At 43.4% G+C, this 18,584-nt stretch overlaps 1 protein-coding gene across 2 annotated transcripts in view; it reads right to left on the bottom strand.

Annotated features, from left to right (window-relative positions):
• TMEM241 (transmembrane protein 241) overlaps positions 1–18,584 on the bottom strand; it is a 168,160-nt gene that overhangs the window by 44,058 nt on the left and 105,518 nt on the right. Inside the window, exons 12-13 of one of the 2 annotated variants that reach the window (XM_037806171.1) lie at positions 14,556–14,625; positions 9,753–9,846 (exon numbers count right to left, since the gene is read on the bottom strand). In XM_037806171.1, coding sequence (XP_037662099.1) covers positions 9,753–9,846; positions 14,556–14,625 — 164 coding nt within the window. The remainder of the gene's footprint in view (positions 1–9,752; positions 9,847–14,555; positions 14,626–18,584) is intronic. The other variant, XR_005212224.1, reaches the window with a different exon arrangement.

The raw sequence follows: 18,584 nt of genomic DNA, 5'->3' as shown, positions 1-18,584 counted from the left end.
GCTGCCTGCGAAGGACTATATATATAAAGCCAATTCCATTGAAAGGAGAAATCTAATCATTGTAAAACATTTCCCTCCCAAAGGGTTGAGCTCCCCAATCCTAAGGAGGCACAAAGAGAAGTAAACAGCTCTGACTGTCATGGCCAAATGGCAGCAAACCATTAGCAATTTGGAATATTAGGGCTTACACTGCTTGCAGTAAGGCCTGAAGTTATGAGAGACCTCTTACTCTTACTTGAAGGAAAAATATGTTTTTACAGGTGAGAAATCCTCCTGTTTTTAAGGGAGGCACTGGTAACAAGAGCTGCCCGGCCCATCATAACTGAAGATTTCAAATGCCAAGATGATAAATCTAATGCAGGGTGAAGAAAGTAAAATCATTTGGGGTGGGGGGTAATCACAAAAGACTAACTGGATACTTGATAACAAAGGCTCCCAATTCTATTTTCACTAAAAGAATTTCAAAGGTACTTAAAAAGTCACCAAACCTTTGCAGTTCAAATTATGCATCGGGAAGCCACTACCCTTCACTGAGTCTTTCAACGACACTTCTGGACTGCTGGACACTCTGCTAGGGTTTAGGGGTGCAACCTGGAATGGGACACGGCCTACCCTCCCCGGCTTACAGGCTGATACAGCAGGTGACTGGGGGAAGTACAGTTACCTGATTGTTACTGCTATTGTTATTTTTTAATTAGCCTGACTCTTACCCTTACTTTCCTTCTCCTGACATGGAGGTGAGGGAAAGTGGTGGGCATTTTATTTGTCAAATCTTTCCGATCCCATGGAATATATTCCAGGCCAAACATAACCAAATGCCTGGAAAATTGTGCAGAAAACACACAGAGTCCCAAAAAGGGGGGCCAGGGCTTGAAAGGAGGCAGGGAAGAAACAAGATAGAAATATTCTGGGACAAAGATGCATCTGTGGGCCTGCTCCTCTGTGCAGCCCCCACTCAAGAAGGAGTGAGGCAAGAAGATGGGGAGACCCTGTTCCCCACACAACCTTTCCCCTCTGGACCCCCAAGAAGTGCACAGAGACAATCAAATAAAACGACAAATCCAGTCTAACGGCTAGTTGGGTTTACATAGTACCAGGCAATTTGTTGTTGACTAAAAAACTTTTCTTGCTACATTTTTGACTATTTCAGAGTTAAAACAACAACAACAACAACAACAAAAAACACATAACCTGCTTGTACTTAACTGTTTGGCCTCAAAGTCACTTACAGTCTACTTTTACATAAACAAAAACAACAGCACAACTCTTCACCTAAAGAATAACTGGGCTGGGGTTCAAAACACCGAGTTAGAGTTAAGAAGAGAAAAGCAAGTTAGGACTTTTTGTAACAGAGGAGGGAAATTTTAAACAGGAAAAAAAAATGAGTGAATAACTGTACTTTAAACAAATTTGATTTGGGGGAGAAAACAGGAAAATAGGCATGGGGAGGCAGCAGGTGGGGTACCTGGAGCATGGGGTGGGGGTACAGGCTGCCAAGGCATCTCTAAGGCACAATGGGATAGAATCGTTATTTTCACAAACTTGCACAAAGTAAGGATCTACGAAGAGCCTTTCAAATCCACATGTCATTCCTTTCTATCATTCATGCGTCAAAACTTAGCTTTCCCATAATAAAAATCTGCTTCTGCGAATTTCCCAAGGACTGCTTCATTTTATTAGCTTTGACTCCTGCAGCTCATTCTGTCTTGACGCAGGCAACACTGCTTGGTTCTTTCCACCATCTGACCCCTGGTGGGGACATGTACAGGATCTGGAGTGCTCCCAGCTAGTTACCCTGGATTTGGCCACACCTTGGAAAATTTCCCCCTAGGGATACAGAGAGAGGGTCTTTATAAAGAAAAGTGAATTCAAACAATAAAAGGCACAAAGAAAGGAATACATACATCAAGATCCCATGGGCAGTGGGAGGTGCTTCATGACATACAGGCTGAATTCCATCTGTCTGTTTCTGATGTGAGTGCACAAACATGCAAGGTATGTTAAATAAGATCAGAGTATTTAAACACTCACCTGACAAGCATTTATTAAATACTATCCTACAGTGAGCCAAGGACCCATCAGTTCATCCCTAAGGCAGGCCTTGTAAACCTTCCCAATTAATTGGCCTTTATGTTGCAAAAATCACTTCAATTTTAGCTATTTTAAATTATCTTGGATACTAACAACACCCAGGAAAATCTTGCATTCAGGAAATTAATGGAAATTAAGGGTATTTCCTCAGTAAATGAACTAAACCATTAAGTTCAAAAGTTGTGAAACCCAGAATTGTTACTATATTTTTGCAGCACAGAACACTGTGATGATCAATGGCAGCAAAAACAGCCCAGAAAAATTAAGAGTACATAATCAGAAGCAAGAAAAACCACCACCCAATCCAAAAGAGCAAAATGTTCATTAACATCACTTCACTATGAAATATTTTGACAATAGGAAATGGAATTAAAATTTTTTTTTAATACCAAACTGTATTTCCTCTCCCCTGTGCCCTCTGGGAAAACCTTGTTCATAAACAAATAATTCCCAGATAACTAACTTCTTTGCTGACTGTTTCCATCCAACTTCACAAAAACAGAGTGGCTCCCTGGCTTGCCACTTCACGTTCCTGTCGCCTCATCGGTGATGTAATGGAAAGACATCGACATGCTGTTATGATTGCCGAGCTAAAGACTGCAGCGGAAATTATGCTGCTGCTTCTAGGTTTTAATTTTCCATGAAAAATTATTCTCACTGCTACAGCTGCTTAGATGATGAAAAAGAAAAATGATTTAATTAGGAAACAGCCTTAATTAGATTTTTTTAAGCACACTCTTTCAACATTAAAAGTTACGCTGCAGCACAGCTACACTGGATTTAACAATTTATTTCCATCAGACCATTCCAGAATGCATTAAGGTGTGGAATAACAGCAGAAGGAAGAAAATAAAAGGAACACTAACCTGCTAAACAGAAAGATTTATATTCAAATGAGCTTTTAAATGTGATGGGAAGAGGGGTGAGGTGTACTGAGCAGCGGAGAAGATGGGAAGAACTAAAAATAATGAACGTAGGAGGACAGGCTCTCTTACCAGCCAAGCAGCACAGAGAGACAACACCAGGCTCCCTGCACCAAGAGGTGTGGAATAATGATGAAAATAATGAGATGATCATCAAAAAGAAAAAAGAGTAGTAATAGAATGAGAAGTAGAAAGGGGGAGAGAAGGAAGAGAACCAGCTGTTCAGCATAGACTTGGCCTACTGAGAGCAAAATGTGATGGACATTGTAACTATACTTCAAGGATTTCTTCTGTTCTCTGTTCTTGTGTGTTGTGTGTGTACATGGCCAGAAATTGAATCTAAGAAGTCTAATGCCGATCCCGATAGATTTGTCCATTTGTCACTTCCTCAGAAATTCAAGGTAAGATTCAGTGCTAAGACTTGAAACTTCCCTGCAAATATGTCTCAAAAAATCAGATGGAAAGTGAAATATTATGTTATTTAGAAGTCATCAAATCTCTGTGATTCCATATTAAAAGACACTTAGCCTTTCTTTTTTAATTCCACCAGCCAGAGTTTCACCAATGGTCTTGGAGATACTTTAAAATCCCAAACAGCAAACCCTAGCACCTTTAAAAGATCATCATATATATATTTTCTAATTTTCTAATTTTGCAATATCTATCCCTTTGGTTCTTGTCTACGTAGCCCACTTCTGAACCCACCATACATATGTATATATATGAAGCAGGTACAATTTTATATAATAAATGGACAGTCAATAGTTCAACATCTTAGTTCAATATCTTAGCAATAGGTCAAGAGAAATGTCAGCATGTCACTAAAAAGAAAAAGACATGAGGTCCTGCTATTATCTTCATCCAAGTTCCTGAGACCTGGCAAACACCTTGAGAGGGAAAGAATTGAAACTAAGAAACATTCCTATCCACTTAAGAGTTCTTCCCAAGGATACATCAAACGGAGGCTTAAAGTTACCAGCAGAATCTTCTCACCTCTTTTAAGAGAAACTCCTATATGGAAACACAGTGCAGCACTGCGGTCATGCTAACAAGGAGTTGTTGTTATGGAGACAGCTTTGAAAGTTCCCGGGCAATTCCGGTGTATAATTAAGGCTAGCGAACAGCCAGCAGAGTGGTCTCTATGGAAACCATCAAACATACATTTCCACATTCACAGCAACTGTTCTAAATCAATGACTCTTTATATAGGTTTAAAAACATTGTGATGGGGCATCAATTGCTTCTTTTGTTAAACAATGTCTGATTAAATATGCTGTGAGAGACTCTATTCTCTGCATGCTGAATTCTGAGCAGTGTCTATAGTAGTTGGTCCACAACTAAATTCACTGCCTGGAATCGGTGAATACAAATGGCAAATTCAGACCCAGGAAATCGCTGGATAATTTAGTGCGAGAATCAAACCAGGGGTTTGAGAGAGCCACAGACGACCTGATAACTGCTGGCCTCTTACTGATCTAGGACTGTATAAATATTATTTAATCTTCTCAGTAAGGTGGACATTGTTATACTTGTTGACAGATGAGGAAACTGAGGCACACACCTAGAAAGTGGCAGACCTGGAACTCAAACCCAAGTCAAACTAAGCCTTGGTCTAGGTCTCTGTGACGCTATGTAATGCTCTATGTTTATATAGCACTTTGCCTCTCCTCAGCTATTTGCACATACATTATCTTATATGTTCTGCTTTTATCTTGAGCCTATTAAGAATCAGGTTCTAGCATTTTGTAATTTTGCAATTATTTCCCCCTTTGGTTCTTGTCTACTCAGCTCATTTCTGCACTCACCACACACTCCAGGTTTAAAGGCTCACATGGGCCCAACTCTAAAAAAGCTTTTACCATCTTCTAACTGGACTGTGTGAGCGACATTTTATTTCAAGCAGCAATGGAGAAGGAAACTCCATTCCACAAGCACTAATTCTTACTGTCCAAACTCAAAGTGAAAATGGGGGTAAACATGACAATTAACTGCTTGTAGCACTGACATCATGATCTTCCACAAAAGGTGGTGGCATTTGATGTTAGGGATGTGTTAGGTCTAGGCCCTGGACCCTCACCCCACCCCTGCCCTTAGGAATTCTGCAAGTCTGCCATGAGCCACGGCCCCCCACCCTCAGGAATTCTGCAAATTTGCCATAACATTTAAAATTTTAAACTTTCCTGCTCCCAAGTTCTTGCTCCCAGTTCCTGCCCCCAGGTTTCTGCTCTGAAGCCAACCAACAGAGACCTGGCAGCAACCCCCCTTAGCCACTGAGAAACTGCCAACCTAGACCTGCTAGCTCCCCTTTCCTGGACAAAAAACTTCCCGCCAACCATTCCTTATAAGCCTTTCTGTTCCCCTCACTCAGGGCTGTCACCATCTTAGGCTTCAGCCTGCCTGCGCATAGCAGCACAATAAAGCTCCTTTGATGGAGTTTTGGTCTCTTCTCTTCCCAATTGAAGAACTTAACAGGATGGAAGAAGGTCAGATTGCTGAGTCATTTCCTACTTTATTCAGATCAGTTCTGCTAAATAACTAATTTTGAAATTTAACAAATGTGTTATTAAGTACTGATAATAAATGATAAGATTCCTAGCTAATCATTATATAATGCTGCTATTTAATGTAACAGTCATCAGCATTTAGCTTTAAATATCAGACACAGCCAACACCATCCAAGCTCACTAAAATCAAGTAGGTGTAGATCTCTTTGTGTCTATCCTACTGGGGTTCATTGATCACCTTCTGAGCTGTAAATTAATGTTGTCCATCAAATTTGGGAAAGTTTTCAGCCAATATTTCTTCAAATATTTTTTCTACTCTTAACACCTCTACTTCTGGGGTTCTTATTACACATATGCTGATAGGCTTTGATGTTGTCCCACAGGTCTCTGGGGCTCTGTTCATATTTTTTTCAATTTTAAAAGATTTTTATTCTTCAGATTGGATAATTTTTATTAATCTACCTTCCAGTTCACTCATTTTTTTTTCTTTTTTTTTTAATTCAGTTTTATTGAAATATATTCATAAACCATACAGTCATCCATTGTATACAATCAACTGTTCACAGTATGATCATATAGTTATGCGTTCATCACCACAATCTATTTCTGAACATTTTCCTTACATCAGAAAGAATCAGAATAAGAATAAAAAATAAAAGTGAAAAGAGAATACCCAAACCATCCCCCCATCCCACCCTATTTGTCATTTAGTTTTTACTCCCATTTTTCTACTGATTTTTTTTCAATTTTTTAACTTTGTTTATCAAAAAATTAAAAACAAACAGGCAAACAACAACCAAAAAAACCCCACAACATTTCAAACAAAGCAATGGATTAAGGAAAACAAATAACCTAAAATAACTACTTTGCTTCCAATATGTTCCTACCATACCCCAAGAAAATTAATAAACCATGTCCAAACAGGGGAGTAAGAAAAACAAATAATCTAAAATAACTACATTGCTTCCAACATGTTCCTACCATACCCCAAGAAAATTAACAACCCCTAAGAAAACAATGGAATAAGAGAAAAAAAAACCTAAAATAACTCTATTGCTTCCAACATGATCTTACTATATCCAAGAAAGTTTACAAACCATAATCATTCCTGAGCATTCCCATAACCTTGAGATTACCCTACATAGTTTATCTGTTCTTATTAGATTATCATTCCCCCTCCACTAATTGGTATCTCTAGGTCCCCTACATTCTACAGTATAAAACATTGTACATTTTTCACAGAATTCACATTAGTGGTAACATACAATATCTCTCTTTTTGTGCCTGGCTTATTTTGCTCAGCATTATGTCTTTTTTTTTTTTTTTTTAAATCTTCATTTTATTGAGATATATTCATATACCACGCAGTCATACAAAACAAATCGTACTTTTGATTGTTCACAGTACCATTACATAGTTGTACATTCATCACCCAAATCAATCCCTGACACCTTCATTAGCACACACACAAGAATAACAAGAATAATAATTAGAGTGAAAAAGAGCAATTGAAGTAAAAAAGAACACTGGGTACCTTTGTCTGTTTGTTTCCTTCCTCTATTTTTCTACTCATCCATCCATAAACTAGACAAAGTGGAGTGTGGTCCTTATGGCTTTCCCAATCCCCTTGTCACCCCTCATAAGCTACATTTTTATACAATTGTCTTCGAGATTCATGGGTTCTGGGTTGTAGTTTGATAGTTTCAGGTATCCACCACCAGCTACCCCAATTCTTTAGAACCTAAAAAGGGTTGTCTAAAGTGTGCGTAAGAGTGCCCACCAGAGTGACCTCTCGGCTCCTTTTGGATTCTCTCTGCCACTGAAGCTTATTTCATTTCCTTTCACCTCCCCCTTTTGGTCAAGAAGATGTTCTCTGTCCCACGATGCCAGGTCTACATTCCTCCCCGGGAGTCATATTCCACATTGCCAGGGAGATTCACTCCCCTGGGTGTCTGATCCCACGTAGGGGGGAGGGCAGTGATTTCACCTTTCAAGTTGGCTTAGCTAGAGAGACAGGGCCACATCTGTCACTCATTTTTTTTTTCTCCTGAAATCTCAAATATGGTGTTGAGTCCCTCTAGAGAATTTTCCATTTCAGTTATTGTACTTTTCAGCTCCAGAATTTCCATTTGATTCCTTTATTGAGATTCTGTAGTCAGTGAGACTTTCCTTTAATTCTTTATACATGGCTTCCTTTAGGTATTTGAATATATTTTTAATAGCTGCTTTGAAGTTTTCACCTACTAAGTCCAACATTTGAGGACAGAACTCAGAGAGTTTCTATTGACTATTTTATTCCTGAGTATGGATCACACCTTCTTGTTTCTCTGAATGTGTCTAACTTTTTGTTCAATACTGGACATCTTAGATAATACATGGTAGCAACTTTGGATTCTGACTTTTTCCCCTGAGAGTTGTTGTTTTGTTTGTTTAGTAAGTTGCTTGGACTAAGTCTGTAAAACCTGTCTCCCATGCAATGTACACCTGCTGATGTCTTTACTCAATTTTTTCCTTGTTTTTATTTTTTAAACCTGGCCTCCTAGGGGGTCATTCCTGTGTCTGGATAGCTTAATGTTCTGGAAAAGACTGGTCAGAGAGTGTGTACAAACAGCTTGAGCCAGTAAGGCTTCTCCTCTCTGCTTCTGCTTCTGAGTGTGGTTGGGGAGCACATTCAAACTTTAGGCAGTTTCGACGTCTGTCCCAGCTATTACTTTCTGTTGGGCTCTCTTGCATCTCCTCTGTATGTGCACAGAGGTGCCACTGGACACGGATGTGTGTGGGGGGTGGGGGTGGGGTTGGGGCTTGGTCCCACTCCATCTCTGCTGATCAAGTACACAGATGAAGGATATATGGAGAGTAGTCAAGACCCTGATTGTTCCCAGAACTACCTACCAGAACTACCTACCAAATAAGTACCTAGCTAGTCCAGGGGTCCACTGCCTGCCCCAAACAGAGCCAGAAACTGAAGCTGATGGAGCTACTGGCCCTTCTGATTTGATTACCTATGACGTTGCCACTTTAACTGACAATGCTCCGAGAGGGTGAGCCCCTTCTAGAAGCAGCACAAGCCTGCTGGTTTTCACAGCCTGTCTGGCCCTAGTTGAACTATCTTGTTGGCAGAGCTGGAGAGTGAATGGAAGCAACCCTACAAACCCATACTGTCTCTACCCAGAGTTCAGCAGTTCGCACACATAAATGTTTCTCAGCTTGTTGTAAGCCTTTGGTCAATTTGCACAGAGCTGAAATGGCTGTTTTTGTTTGTTTGCTTTGACAGTTTTGTCCAGCTTTCAGCTGCTTTTGGGGGAGAGGATTTGCCAACCTTCTCACTCAGTCAGGCCTGAAGTTAATGTCACAACCACTGTGACATTCTGCTGGGATTAGAACGACCAATGCTATTAAAAAGTAGACCGTGAGGGTGAAAATGTGACTATGAAGTCTGATTTTCGAGGAAAAATTTGTTTTCTTGGAAAAACATCAACCAAAAAAGCATACAGATGATTAAAGATGTGAGTTGAAATAATGATTTCATTAGATTAAATTAATTAAGAAATCTCACTCCTTGGGAGCAGCACCCAAGGTCCCACAATTGACTCCTTCACAGACATTAAAGAAATCAAATAACCCAATAGAGAGAATTAGTCCCAAGGTATTTCAGCGAAGATTGTGCACTCCATGGCTGCTTTTCTGTTCCTTCTGTTTCTTCTCAGTTTTCCCACCTTTCCATCTTATGCTTCAACCATGGTCGTTCAGATACCCAATGGGCATTTTTATAATAATCCTTGTTTTGAACCCTTCATCAAAGACCTCAGGCAGGCCCTTTTCCTATTTCCTTTTCTCTGTCACCTCTGGCAGGCTGTCCCTGAGCTCAGGATACCCTCACAATCCCCAGAAAAGGAAAGTAAGACCTGCATAGAGGAGTTCACACTGAGAGCTGGAAGGTCCTCTGAGATTTTCTGGAAAGCCTCTTGTTGTCAGATGGGGAAATTAAGCTCAGGGAAGTTAAGGGGCTCACACAGGGTCACCTTCCAGGAGGGTCATAAAGACTGACTATGTAATGCTGATAAAAGGGGTGGAAGGTCTCAGAAATTGCTATCTGAGTTAATGAAGGGACAGGCTTAGGGCCAGTGACTAGAAATGATTTCATGAAGGTCAATCCTTATGTCATACAAGCTCTGAGAATAATGGCCACACAGGCTCCTGAGATAGATTTTTCCCACCCTCCCCTCTCTCTTACCTTAGCAAAGAAAATCCAGGCAGCGCCCTGCCCTGGGGCCATACTGCTTTTTAGCTTCACTGTACTGAACATGAGAAAGAATCCTAAAAATCCACTGGAAGGAAAAAATATTCTATTGTTAGTGAGGCTTGTCTTAGTTTAGTCACTAGCTGACTCTTTTCTGCTACATTTTACCAGTTTCTAATTACACTATCTCTATTTCATTTGTGTTTTCTAGTTGACCTCTGGATAAAACAAAAACAAAAAATTAAAAAGAAACAAAGCATTAGGCTCCACTTTTCCAAGGAGCTATGATGAGAACATTTCATTGGAGGTGGGGAGGGGATCTAGAAATGTGGAAACTCTCAGGCTAAATCATGAAAAGAATCATGCTTCCCCCCATATTACTTCTGGAATTTGGTGCTTGCCAAGGTGGAGCTTCAGTTTTCTTTAAGCAAAACAAACTGCCAGGAAAAGACCTCCAAAGGGAAACTCCCCAGGTAAGAAGAGAAGGTAGGGACCCGCCCCTGGGCTCAAGGTAAATACCGAAGGGGGAAGCCTGGCTCTAGGAACATACATGGCTGAGGCCAGAATTCCCCCAAGCCAGGCACACATCCCTAGGAGCTGTGCTCTGGGCATGCTGCCTAGGGGCACGTGTGTAAACTGCAAGAGCCCAAGCCACAGGGGTCTGGAGAAGGGACAGCATCTTGGGAGCTACTCAGAGGTTGGGGCTGGCAAAGGCACTAGCACAGCAACAGAGGAAAGCAGTGGCCTGCACTGGAACCATGTTCAAAAGTGTCACTGCATGGTCAAGGCCAAAGCAAAGGGAGCTCCAAACAGAATGGCCACTGCTGGCATTTAGGGACAAGACAATTAGGCAAGAGGGTGGGACAGAGAGGCCAACGTCCTGCAGATGCATGAAAATGGGGGCTGGCGTGTGGCTTTTATATGAAATTGAACATTGAAAAGTAAGAGATATGACCACAGTTGTACCCCAAGCCAGAGAGGCAGTACCCCCAGAACCTCTGAGAGGTAGGCGCCCAATCTTTGGTCATCCCCACAGAGCCTATCCAACATGGTGCCTTTGTCATCATTAGGAATGAAAGGAATGATTGTCAGGTTGAACTGAATTAAACACACCTCAGACCAAGTCTCAGAGAAATATGTACCTTCACTTCATTAGATTAAGTTAGTTCCCAGCCACATTCTTGGGGCCAGATCAGAGGCAGGCATCAGGTCTCCACTGTGTATGTTGCAGCATGCTTGGCCTGCATGCTCTGCAAAGTCTGTTCAGGTTTGTGTCTGCAGCTATGGGAGGCTGGGCAGCCAGGGATTAAGACATCAAGTCATTCACACCCGAGGGGCAGAGAGGCATTTGCGGGCATGCAGCAGGCTGGAATTCAAGTGACCTGGATTTCTAATCTTGGCTCTGCTCGTGGACCCTTATAACCTTGAGGAATCTCCCTTTTTTTCTTCCTTCAGGTTCTATCTTCTTAAAATAGGAATAAACATAGTGATCCTCATCCCACTATATGGAAATCAGACTTCTAGAACAGAAAGATTACCTCGCCCCCAAATCTCACTTTATTGATAAGAAAACAGAGGCACAGACACAATTAGAACCCAGATTTGGGGGCTGTTCTGACAGTTCTGTTTCCACCTCACCATGGAAATGGGCTCTGGATCTCCCCTGTGCTGGGGCTGCAAGAAAATTGGGAGGGGAGAGCAGAGACAGCCAACAACCCCAGGGCTCCTCTTACTGCCTGTCCAATCTCCCACACCTCCTTCCTCTCCATCGCTTGCTCTCCTCTCTCCCTCCGGTCAGTGGAAGGGGGTGATTCCACTTTGCCTTTTCCCCTCAGCTCAGGCACTGGGCTAGGACTAAACCACTTTCGGTTTGTGGCTGACCCACTCATGAGGGCCAATGATTCCCTCCCATTACTGGACTTAACTTGTATGTGTGCAAATCATTTCTTAATTTCTCACGGATCCCTGAGCTTTCTCCCTCCACTTGCAGCTCCTCTGCCCCTTGCTACAGAGGCAGATCTCAAAAGCAGAGGGGGCAAACATTGAGGACTGCCAATTTAGTGGGCTGAGCCCTCAATCTGGGGGCTTTCCCCTGTGAGGCTAGTTGCTGCAAGGGAGAGGCTAAGCCCACTTATAATTGTGCCTAGGAGTGCCCCCCAGAGCACCGACCTCTTTGTTGCTCAGATGTGGTCTCTCTCTAAGCCCACTCAGCAGGTGAACTCACTGTCCTCCCCCTTACATGGGACATGACACCCAGGGGTGTGAATTCCCTTGACAACATGGGAAATGACTCCTGGAGATGAGCCTGGACCCAGCACTGTGGGACTGAGAGGATCTTCTTGACCAAAAGGGGGAAGAGAGATGAAACAAAATAAGGTTCCAGTGGCTGAGAGATTTCAAATAGAGTCGAGAGGTCACTCTGGAGGTTATTCCTATGCGCTATACAGATAGTACCTTTTAGTTTTTAATGTATTGGAATGGCTAGAGGGAAATATCTGAAGCTGTCAAACTGCAACCCAATGACCTTGATTCTTGAAGACGATTGTATAACTATGAAGACTGCATATATGACTGTGTGATTGTGAAAACCTTGTGGCTCGCACTCCGTTTATCCAGTATATGGACAGATGAATGGAAAAATGGGGACAAAAATTAGATGAAGAATAGGGTGGGATGGAGGGGATGGAAAGATTTAGGTGTTCTTTTTTTGCTTTTATTTTTATTTTGGACTAAGGAATAGGTTCAAAAATTGATTCTGGTGATGAACGCACAACTGTATGATGGTGCTGTGAATAACTGATTGTACACTGTGGATGACTGTAGGATGTGTGAATATATCTCAATTAAACTGCATTAAAAAAGTAAATGAACAATGGGGGAGGAGGGGAATGGGATGTTTTGGATGTTCTTTTTTAATTTTTATTTTATTTTTTGGAGTAATGAAAATGTTCAGTTTGTGGTGATAAATGAACAACTATATGATGATACTGTGAACAACTGATTGTACACTTTGAATGACTGTATGTTATGTGATTGTATCTCAATAAAATTTCATTAAAAAAAATGCAGGGTAGGGTCCCAGAGTGAAGGAGCCTGGGCTCCCTGCTAATGGGGTCTGCAGGTCATGGCTCCTACTGACCCCTCGGGTCTCCATGACCCCTTTTGAGCTCCCCCAAGGCTCCTGAAGGGACAAGTCACCATCTGAGATCTGGTAAAGGAGTAGCCAGGAAATGATGGGGGATGGGGAGGGACAACACGTCTTCTTAAAAGAAGTTAAGCTTCGTACTGTAGCCAGGGGGTATAATGTAACAGAGAGTTAGTTACATCAATTCAAATAAACATTTTCAATCTTTAAAATGAAAAATCTGATTCTTCTGGTGGGTTTATAAGAAAACTGCAGATTAAAAGGGGGCAGAAACACAGCCAGAATGTCTGTGCACAAGGCCAACGTGCCGTAAAATGTGCCGCTCTGTTCCAAATAACGAAACATTTGCTGACCTCCCCTCCCTGCCCAGTCTGTCTGTCTGGCAGATAACCACACTCACAGGAAAGCAACCCATATGCACTGGTGCACCCGGCCCAGTGGGCAGCCCAGTTGACAGCCAAGTGCACATGGCCTGAGCAAACTGGGAGGTGCTGCAAGATGGATTCAGTTAGTGCTTTCCTGAAACCTTCTGAGGGTGACGGAGGCTCAAATGCACAAAAAAACTCTGTAATATTCTTTTTTTTAATTTTTGACCCCACACACCTGAGAAACATGACACTCTTCCAACAGAAGCAGTATAACCACACAACAGCTTTTTAATTCTCCATAAAGAATTACTGCTTCATACATGTGGGAAGAGACAGTCTGACTTTCAGGGAGGAACAGCTCACACTTTGTTAACATTTTAGCTGTAGTCAACTTGAGCAGATAATAATAATGACCACCCTTTACTGGGCCAGCCACAATGCTTAGGCATTTATGTAGCTTATCTAAGACACACAATAACCCTGCACTGGCATTGTTTTTTCCACTTTACAGATGAGGAAACTAAGGCTGGAGAGAATGCGGATGACTTGCCCAAAGGCCACACCATCAGCAAGCAGGGATGCTGGGGTTCACCTGGGGTCTGCCCTGCCCAGAACTCGTGCTTTCAGACTGTCCACAGAAGCCCTCCCACCTCCCAGCTTAAGTCCAATGACACGGGCATCATGGCAGGGAAAGGGGGCAGGGTGTACAGGAACTTCTATGTATCTCAATGTATCTATCTAATACTACATCCCTGAGTACTTCCTGAGGCCAAATATCAACAATCACCACGTGGTTTAAACATCTGCTCATCAGTAGCTTCCAAAACCAGTTCCTCAGAGTCTCGGTAGCTCAGGGTTGGTTTGGGGAGGTTTGTGGAGGTTGCCTTCAGGTGCAAGAAGGAGGTCAAGGTGGAAGCTGAGGAGGTGGGATGTGGGACACAAGTCTTCCCTCAAACTGACTCCATTTCAAAAGTTTTACATATTAAAGTTCTGTGTAAGATTTGTTTTGGAAAGAGTGGGGAGATTCTAGCTCTACAGCAGCATTTGGCCGAGGAACTTCTGCAGGAGAGGGGTCTTCACAGAGCCCAGCAGGCCCCTGAGCAGCTGTGGAGGGTCAGTCACAATGGCTGGTGAACCGATGAGCCCCTTTCTCCCAGCACCCAGCCCCTCCCGTCACTCAGACAACCCGCAGGGACGCTGGGCTTTACTGAGACCACAGCACAGCCGAAAGCACAGAAAGCATGCAAGTTAACAGTGCAACGGGTTGCATGAGTTACAGATTACCTGGCACAGCAGCTGCTGTGGAATCTGTAGAAATACAGGAACGGAAACTCCAGGAAACCAAGGAGATCACCTGGGGACAGAGCAATGGTGAGAGAGCCGTCCAAGCAGCCTTTCAACCCCCCTTCCCCACCCCAACCCGCCCCAGAAAGGGAAGGGGACAGTCTTCAGCAAAGCAGGCCCTGACTGTGAGAGGCCCAGCATTTAATCCATGCTAGGGTTCCCACCCTTACTGGCTTTGTCTTGTCCTGATAATGAGCAGTTTAGGACAAACATGCCCTGGGCCAGGCCTTGCCCTAAAAGGGTTAGGTATGTTATCTCTTTCCTCATTAGCAACTCTGTGAAGTTTTATTATCCCTGTTTTAACAGAAGCTCAGAGAAATTAAGAGATGTGTCTATGATTGCACAACTCTTGAACCGTGGAGCCAGAAATGTGAGCCCAGTTGATCCAAATCCGGGGTCATTCCTCTTCCCCACAGAGCATCCACCTCCCCACCCCCCCACCCCACCCCAGAAGGCGAGTGTAGGAAAAAATAATGTTCTTTAAGATGCTTTTGTTCTTTTCTGCCTTGTGTCTAAAAAAAGGATTGTGAATATATCCCTCTGACATCTTTTCTTTATTTTTGTGTTTAATTATTGCACAAAAGACACAGGGATCAGACCAACTGTGCATATTCGCTTTATTTTAAGGTCCAAAGGGCACATTTGTTTCTAGTGAAGTAAGCTCATTCTTTTAGTTCCACTTGGTGCAAGAGGAAATAATCACACATATTGGCTGCTTCTCTCTCTGGAATTTGAACTTGGTCACAAACAAGACATCAGAAGATTAAAAAAGCAGAAAGCCTTCCAAAAATGTCCGGAGAAAAGGAATTAAGCATTTCTACAGCAGATAGCTTAAGCTTTCCGATCCTCCCAAAGCTGGAATTTCTGAGGTCCTGGAGGAACACGGCCTTCCAGACCCCCTTCCCTGGTCTGACCCAAGTCCTGCTGGACGGGTGGGAGAAGGACTGATTTTCCTAAGTGTTCACAGCATGTGAGGTGGGTGGTAGGACAGACCGGAAGTATTTCCTCCATCACTAGACTTATTAATCAAGAGTTTTGGAACAAAAGACACAATGGGTTTCTGCCCTTCCTCAGACCTAAATGATCTCAAACGATTGAGCCACTATTGGGAAAGGAAGTTCTAAATTCCATTCCTCTGGAAGCCTGCTTATTATTGTCATTGTTGTTATTCTGTTTTGCTTTGTCTGTGCATATGGGTGTGTGTTTAACTCAGAGGAGAGGGTTTTCTTTGGGATCTGCTTTCCGTGTGGCCCAAGCAAAAGGGTTCAGCGTTCTCGTACTTTCTTGGTCACCATTCCACTGAGAACCTCCCCTGGCTAATTGGGGCCCAGGTTGGTGAAGGGACCCTGCAAACTAAAACATCAGCCTCAGCCCTCTCATGCATGAAGAACACAATTGTGCCAATTTGAATGCATTATGTCTCTCAAAATGCCATTATCTTTGATGCAATCTTGTGTGGGCAGACGTATTAGTGTTGATTAGATTGTAATTCTTTGAGTGTTTCTATGGAGAAGTGACCCACCCAGCTGTAGGTGATAACTCCAATTAGAAAATTTCCATGAAGGTGTGGCCCCACCCATTCAGTATGGGCCTTGATTAGTTTCTAGGGCTCTATATAAGCTCAGACAGAAGGAGCGAGCTTGCTACAGCCAAGAGGGACACTTTGAAGAATGCACAGGAGCTGAGAGAGGAGCTGCAGCTTACAGAGACATTTTGGAGATGGCCTTTGAAAGCAGACTTTTGCTCTGAAGAAGCTAAGAGAGGACAAGTGTCCCAAGAGCAACTGAGAGTGACATTCTGAAGAGGAGCTGCAGCCTAGAAAGGAACATCCTGGGAGAAAGCCATTTTGAAACCAGAACTCCAGAGCAGACACCAGCCATGTGCCTTCCCAGCTGAAGTTTTCTGGACGCCATGGGCCATCCTCCAGTGAAGGTATCTGATTGTTGATGTGTTATCTTGGACACTTTATGGCCTTAGACTGTAACCATGTGTGCTGGTTTGAATGTATTATGTCTCCCAGAAAAAGTCATATTCTTTGATGGAAACTTGTGGGGCAGGCATATTGGTGGGGATTAAGTTGGAACGTCTGGATCAGGTTATTTGCTTGGAAATGTGCCCCACCCAATTGTAGATGATAACTGATGAGATATTTCCATGGAGGCATGGCCCCACCCATTCAGAGTGGGCCTTGATCAGTGGAGCCATATAAATGGGCGGACAAACAGAAGGAACTCAGTGCAGCTGTGAGTGACGTTTTGAAGAGGAGCTACAGCCAAGAAGGACACTCTGAAGAATGCCCAGAAGCTGAGAGAGGAACTGCAGCTTGAAGACAGCCATTGAAAGCAGATCCTTGCTCCAGAGAAGCTGAGAGAGGACAAATACCCCAAGTGCAACTAAGAGTGACATTTCTGAGGAACTGCAGCCTAGAAAGGAACATCCTGGGAGAAATCCATTTCGAAACCAGAACTTTGGAGCAGATGCCAGCCACGTGCCTTCCCAGCTAACAGAAGTTTTCTGGACACCACTGGCCATCCTCCAGTGAGAGAGATGGGTCAGAGCCCCCGTTCGGGCAGGTGGAGGGGGACGTCCACAAAGTTGCCTACATGACCAGGCAACAGGCTCCTCCCCACCCAGGGGGAGAAAGCATTAAAACTTCCTTCCCCTAATCACTGTTAGTAACCAAATCTCATGAGAAACTCTGTTGTCACAAACCTTTATAAGCCCCCCTCCCTCCTTGGCACTTCTCTCTCTCTCTGCAGAATGGTGGAATGCTGACTTCACTCTCCCAACCTGAAGCCATCAGGAAAAATCATGTCCTGTTTTTGTAGGTCCCTAATTAAACTCATGGGTAACTCCATGCCAGGTGTGTTCTTTGGTCTTAGTGCTAAACTGGGTTGGATGGAATATCTGGTGAGCCAGTGAGGAGACCAAGCAACTGCCAGCTGTAACAGGCATGATGAGTCCTGAGAAAGGAGAAAGACCAGGGGGGATACCAGGATGGCCTGAAACACGTCCACGCGGAGAGGGGTGGCAGTCCTCCTGGATGAGTGGAGTCACCGAGGGAGTATGGTGCCACCCAGGACTCCCCAGCTGGATTGCTGGTTCTCCTGTAACAGGCTGCAGGACAGTTAGGATCTCATAAGAAAAGGGAGGGCTGTCAGGCCGCCGCTGGGCGTCCAGCCACGGAGGGGGCTCTGGCATCAAAGCTGAGGTTTGCCGCCTAGAAGGGGAACTTAAGTTAGGAAGAGATACGTGGATAGCTCAAGCAGATTTGAAGGATGAATTAAATGAGAGGCTTCACCGTGCAGATAAAAGTTTAGAGACATTAGCATGCTGGTACATTAGAGCGAGAGGGTGCAAGCTGCCCAAAGGGCAAGATAAGTATATTGTGACTCCCCCTGACTAGGTTCCCAAAATGTGGGACCCCATGGATTTTTCTTCAGATGAGGATAAGCCCCCATCTGACTGGGAACTGAAATTGAGGGAAGTAAGCATGTTTGTCCTCTGATCCAACCAAAGATCAAAACGGAGTAAATACAACACCCTGATCCCTAGGCAGGGGGGATGATGCTGCAGCTGCAGCTGCCCTAGCAGCACCTCCTGATCAAAAGGTGCTGGTTACAACACGGGATGATACTGCCACTGAGTTACAGGAAATTGGGACTCAATACAGACAAAAACTTAAATGAATTTTACCAAATTGGCTGCTGCACCTGTGGGACACTGGCACCGAGGGAATACTGCTTTCAGGACATGAAATAAGCAGACTGGCCTCTATCGCCATTCACCCTTCCTTCCCCCAAGGTATATATTCTTTAGCCACCTGACCTGAATTCCACTCACTATTAAATTGGTTAGTGGCTCAGTGTAAAGAAATTTGGCCCAATGTGGGGGACGTGACCCAGGTCACCCCTCATTGGAACATGCTCGATGAATTATAAAATATACTAAGCGGGACAGAAATAAAAC

This window comes from Choloepus didactylus, chromosome 16, assembly GCF_015220235.1.
Source record: "Choloepus didactylus isolate mChoDid1 chromosome 16, mChoDid1.pri, whole genome shotgun sequence".
NCBI classification, from domain to species: Eukaryota; Metazoa; Chordata; class Mammalia; order Pilosa; family Megalonychidae; genus Choloepus; species Choloepus didactylus.
This window is presented reverse-complemented; position numbering and strand designations above follow the sequence as displayed.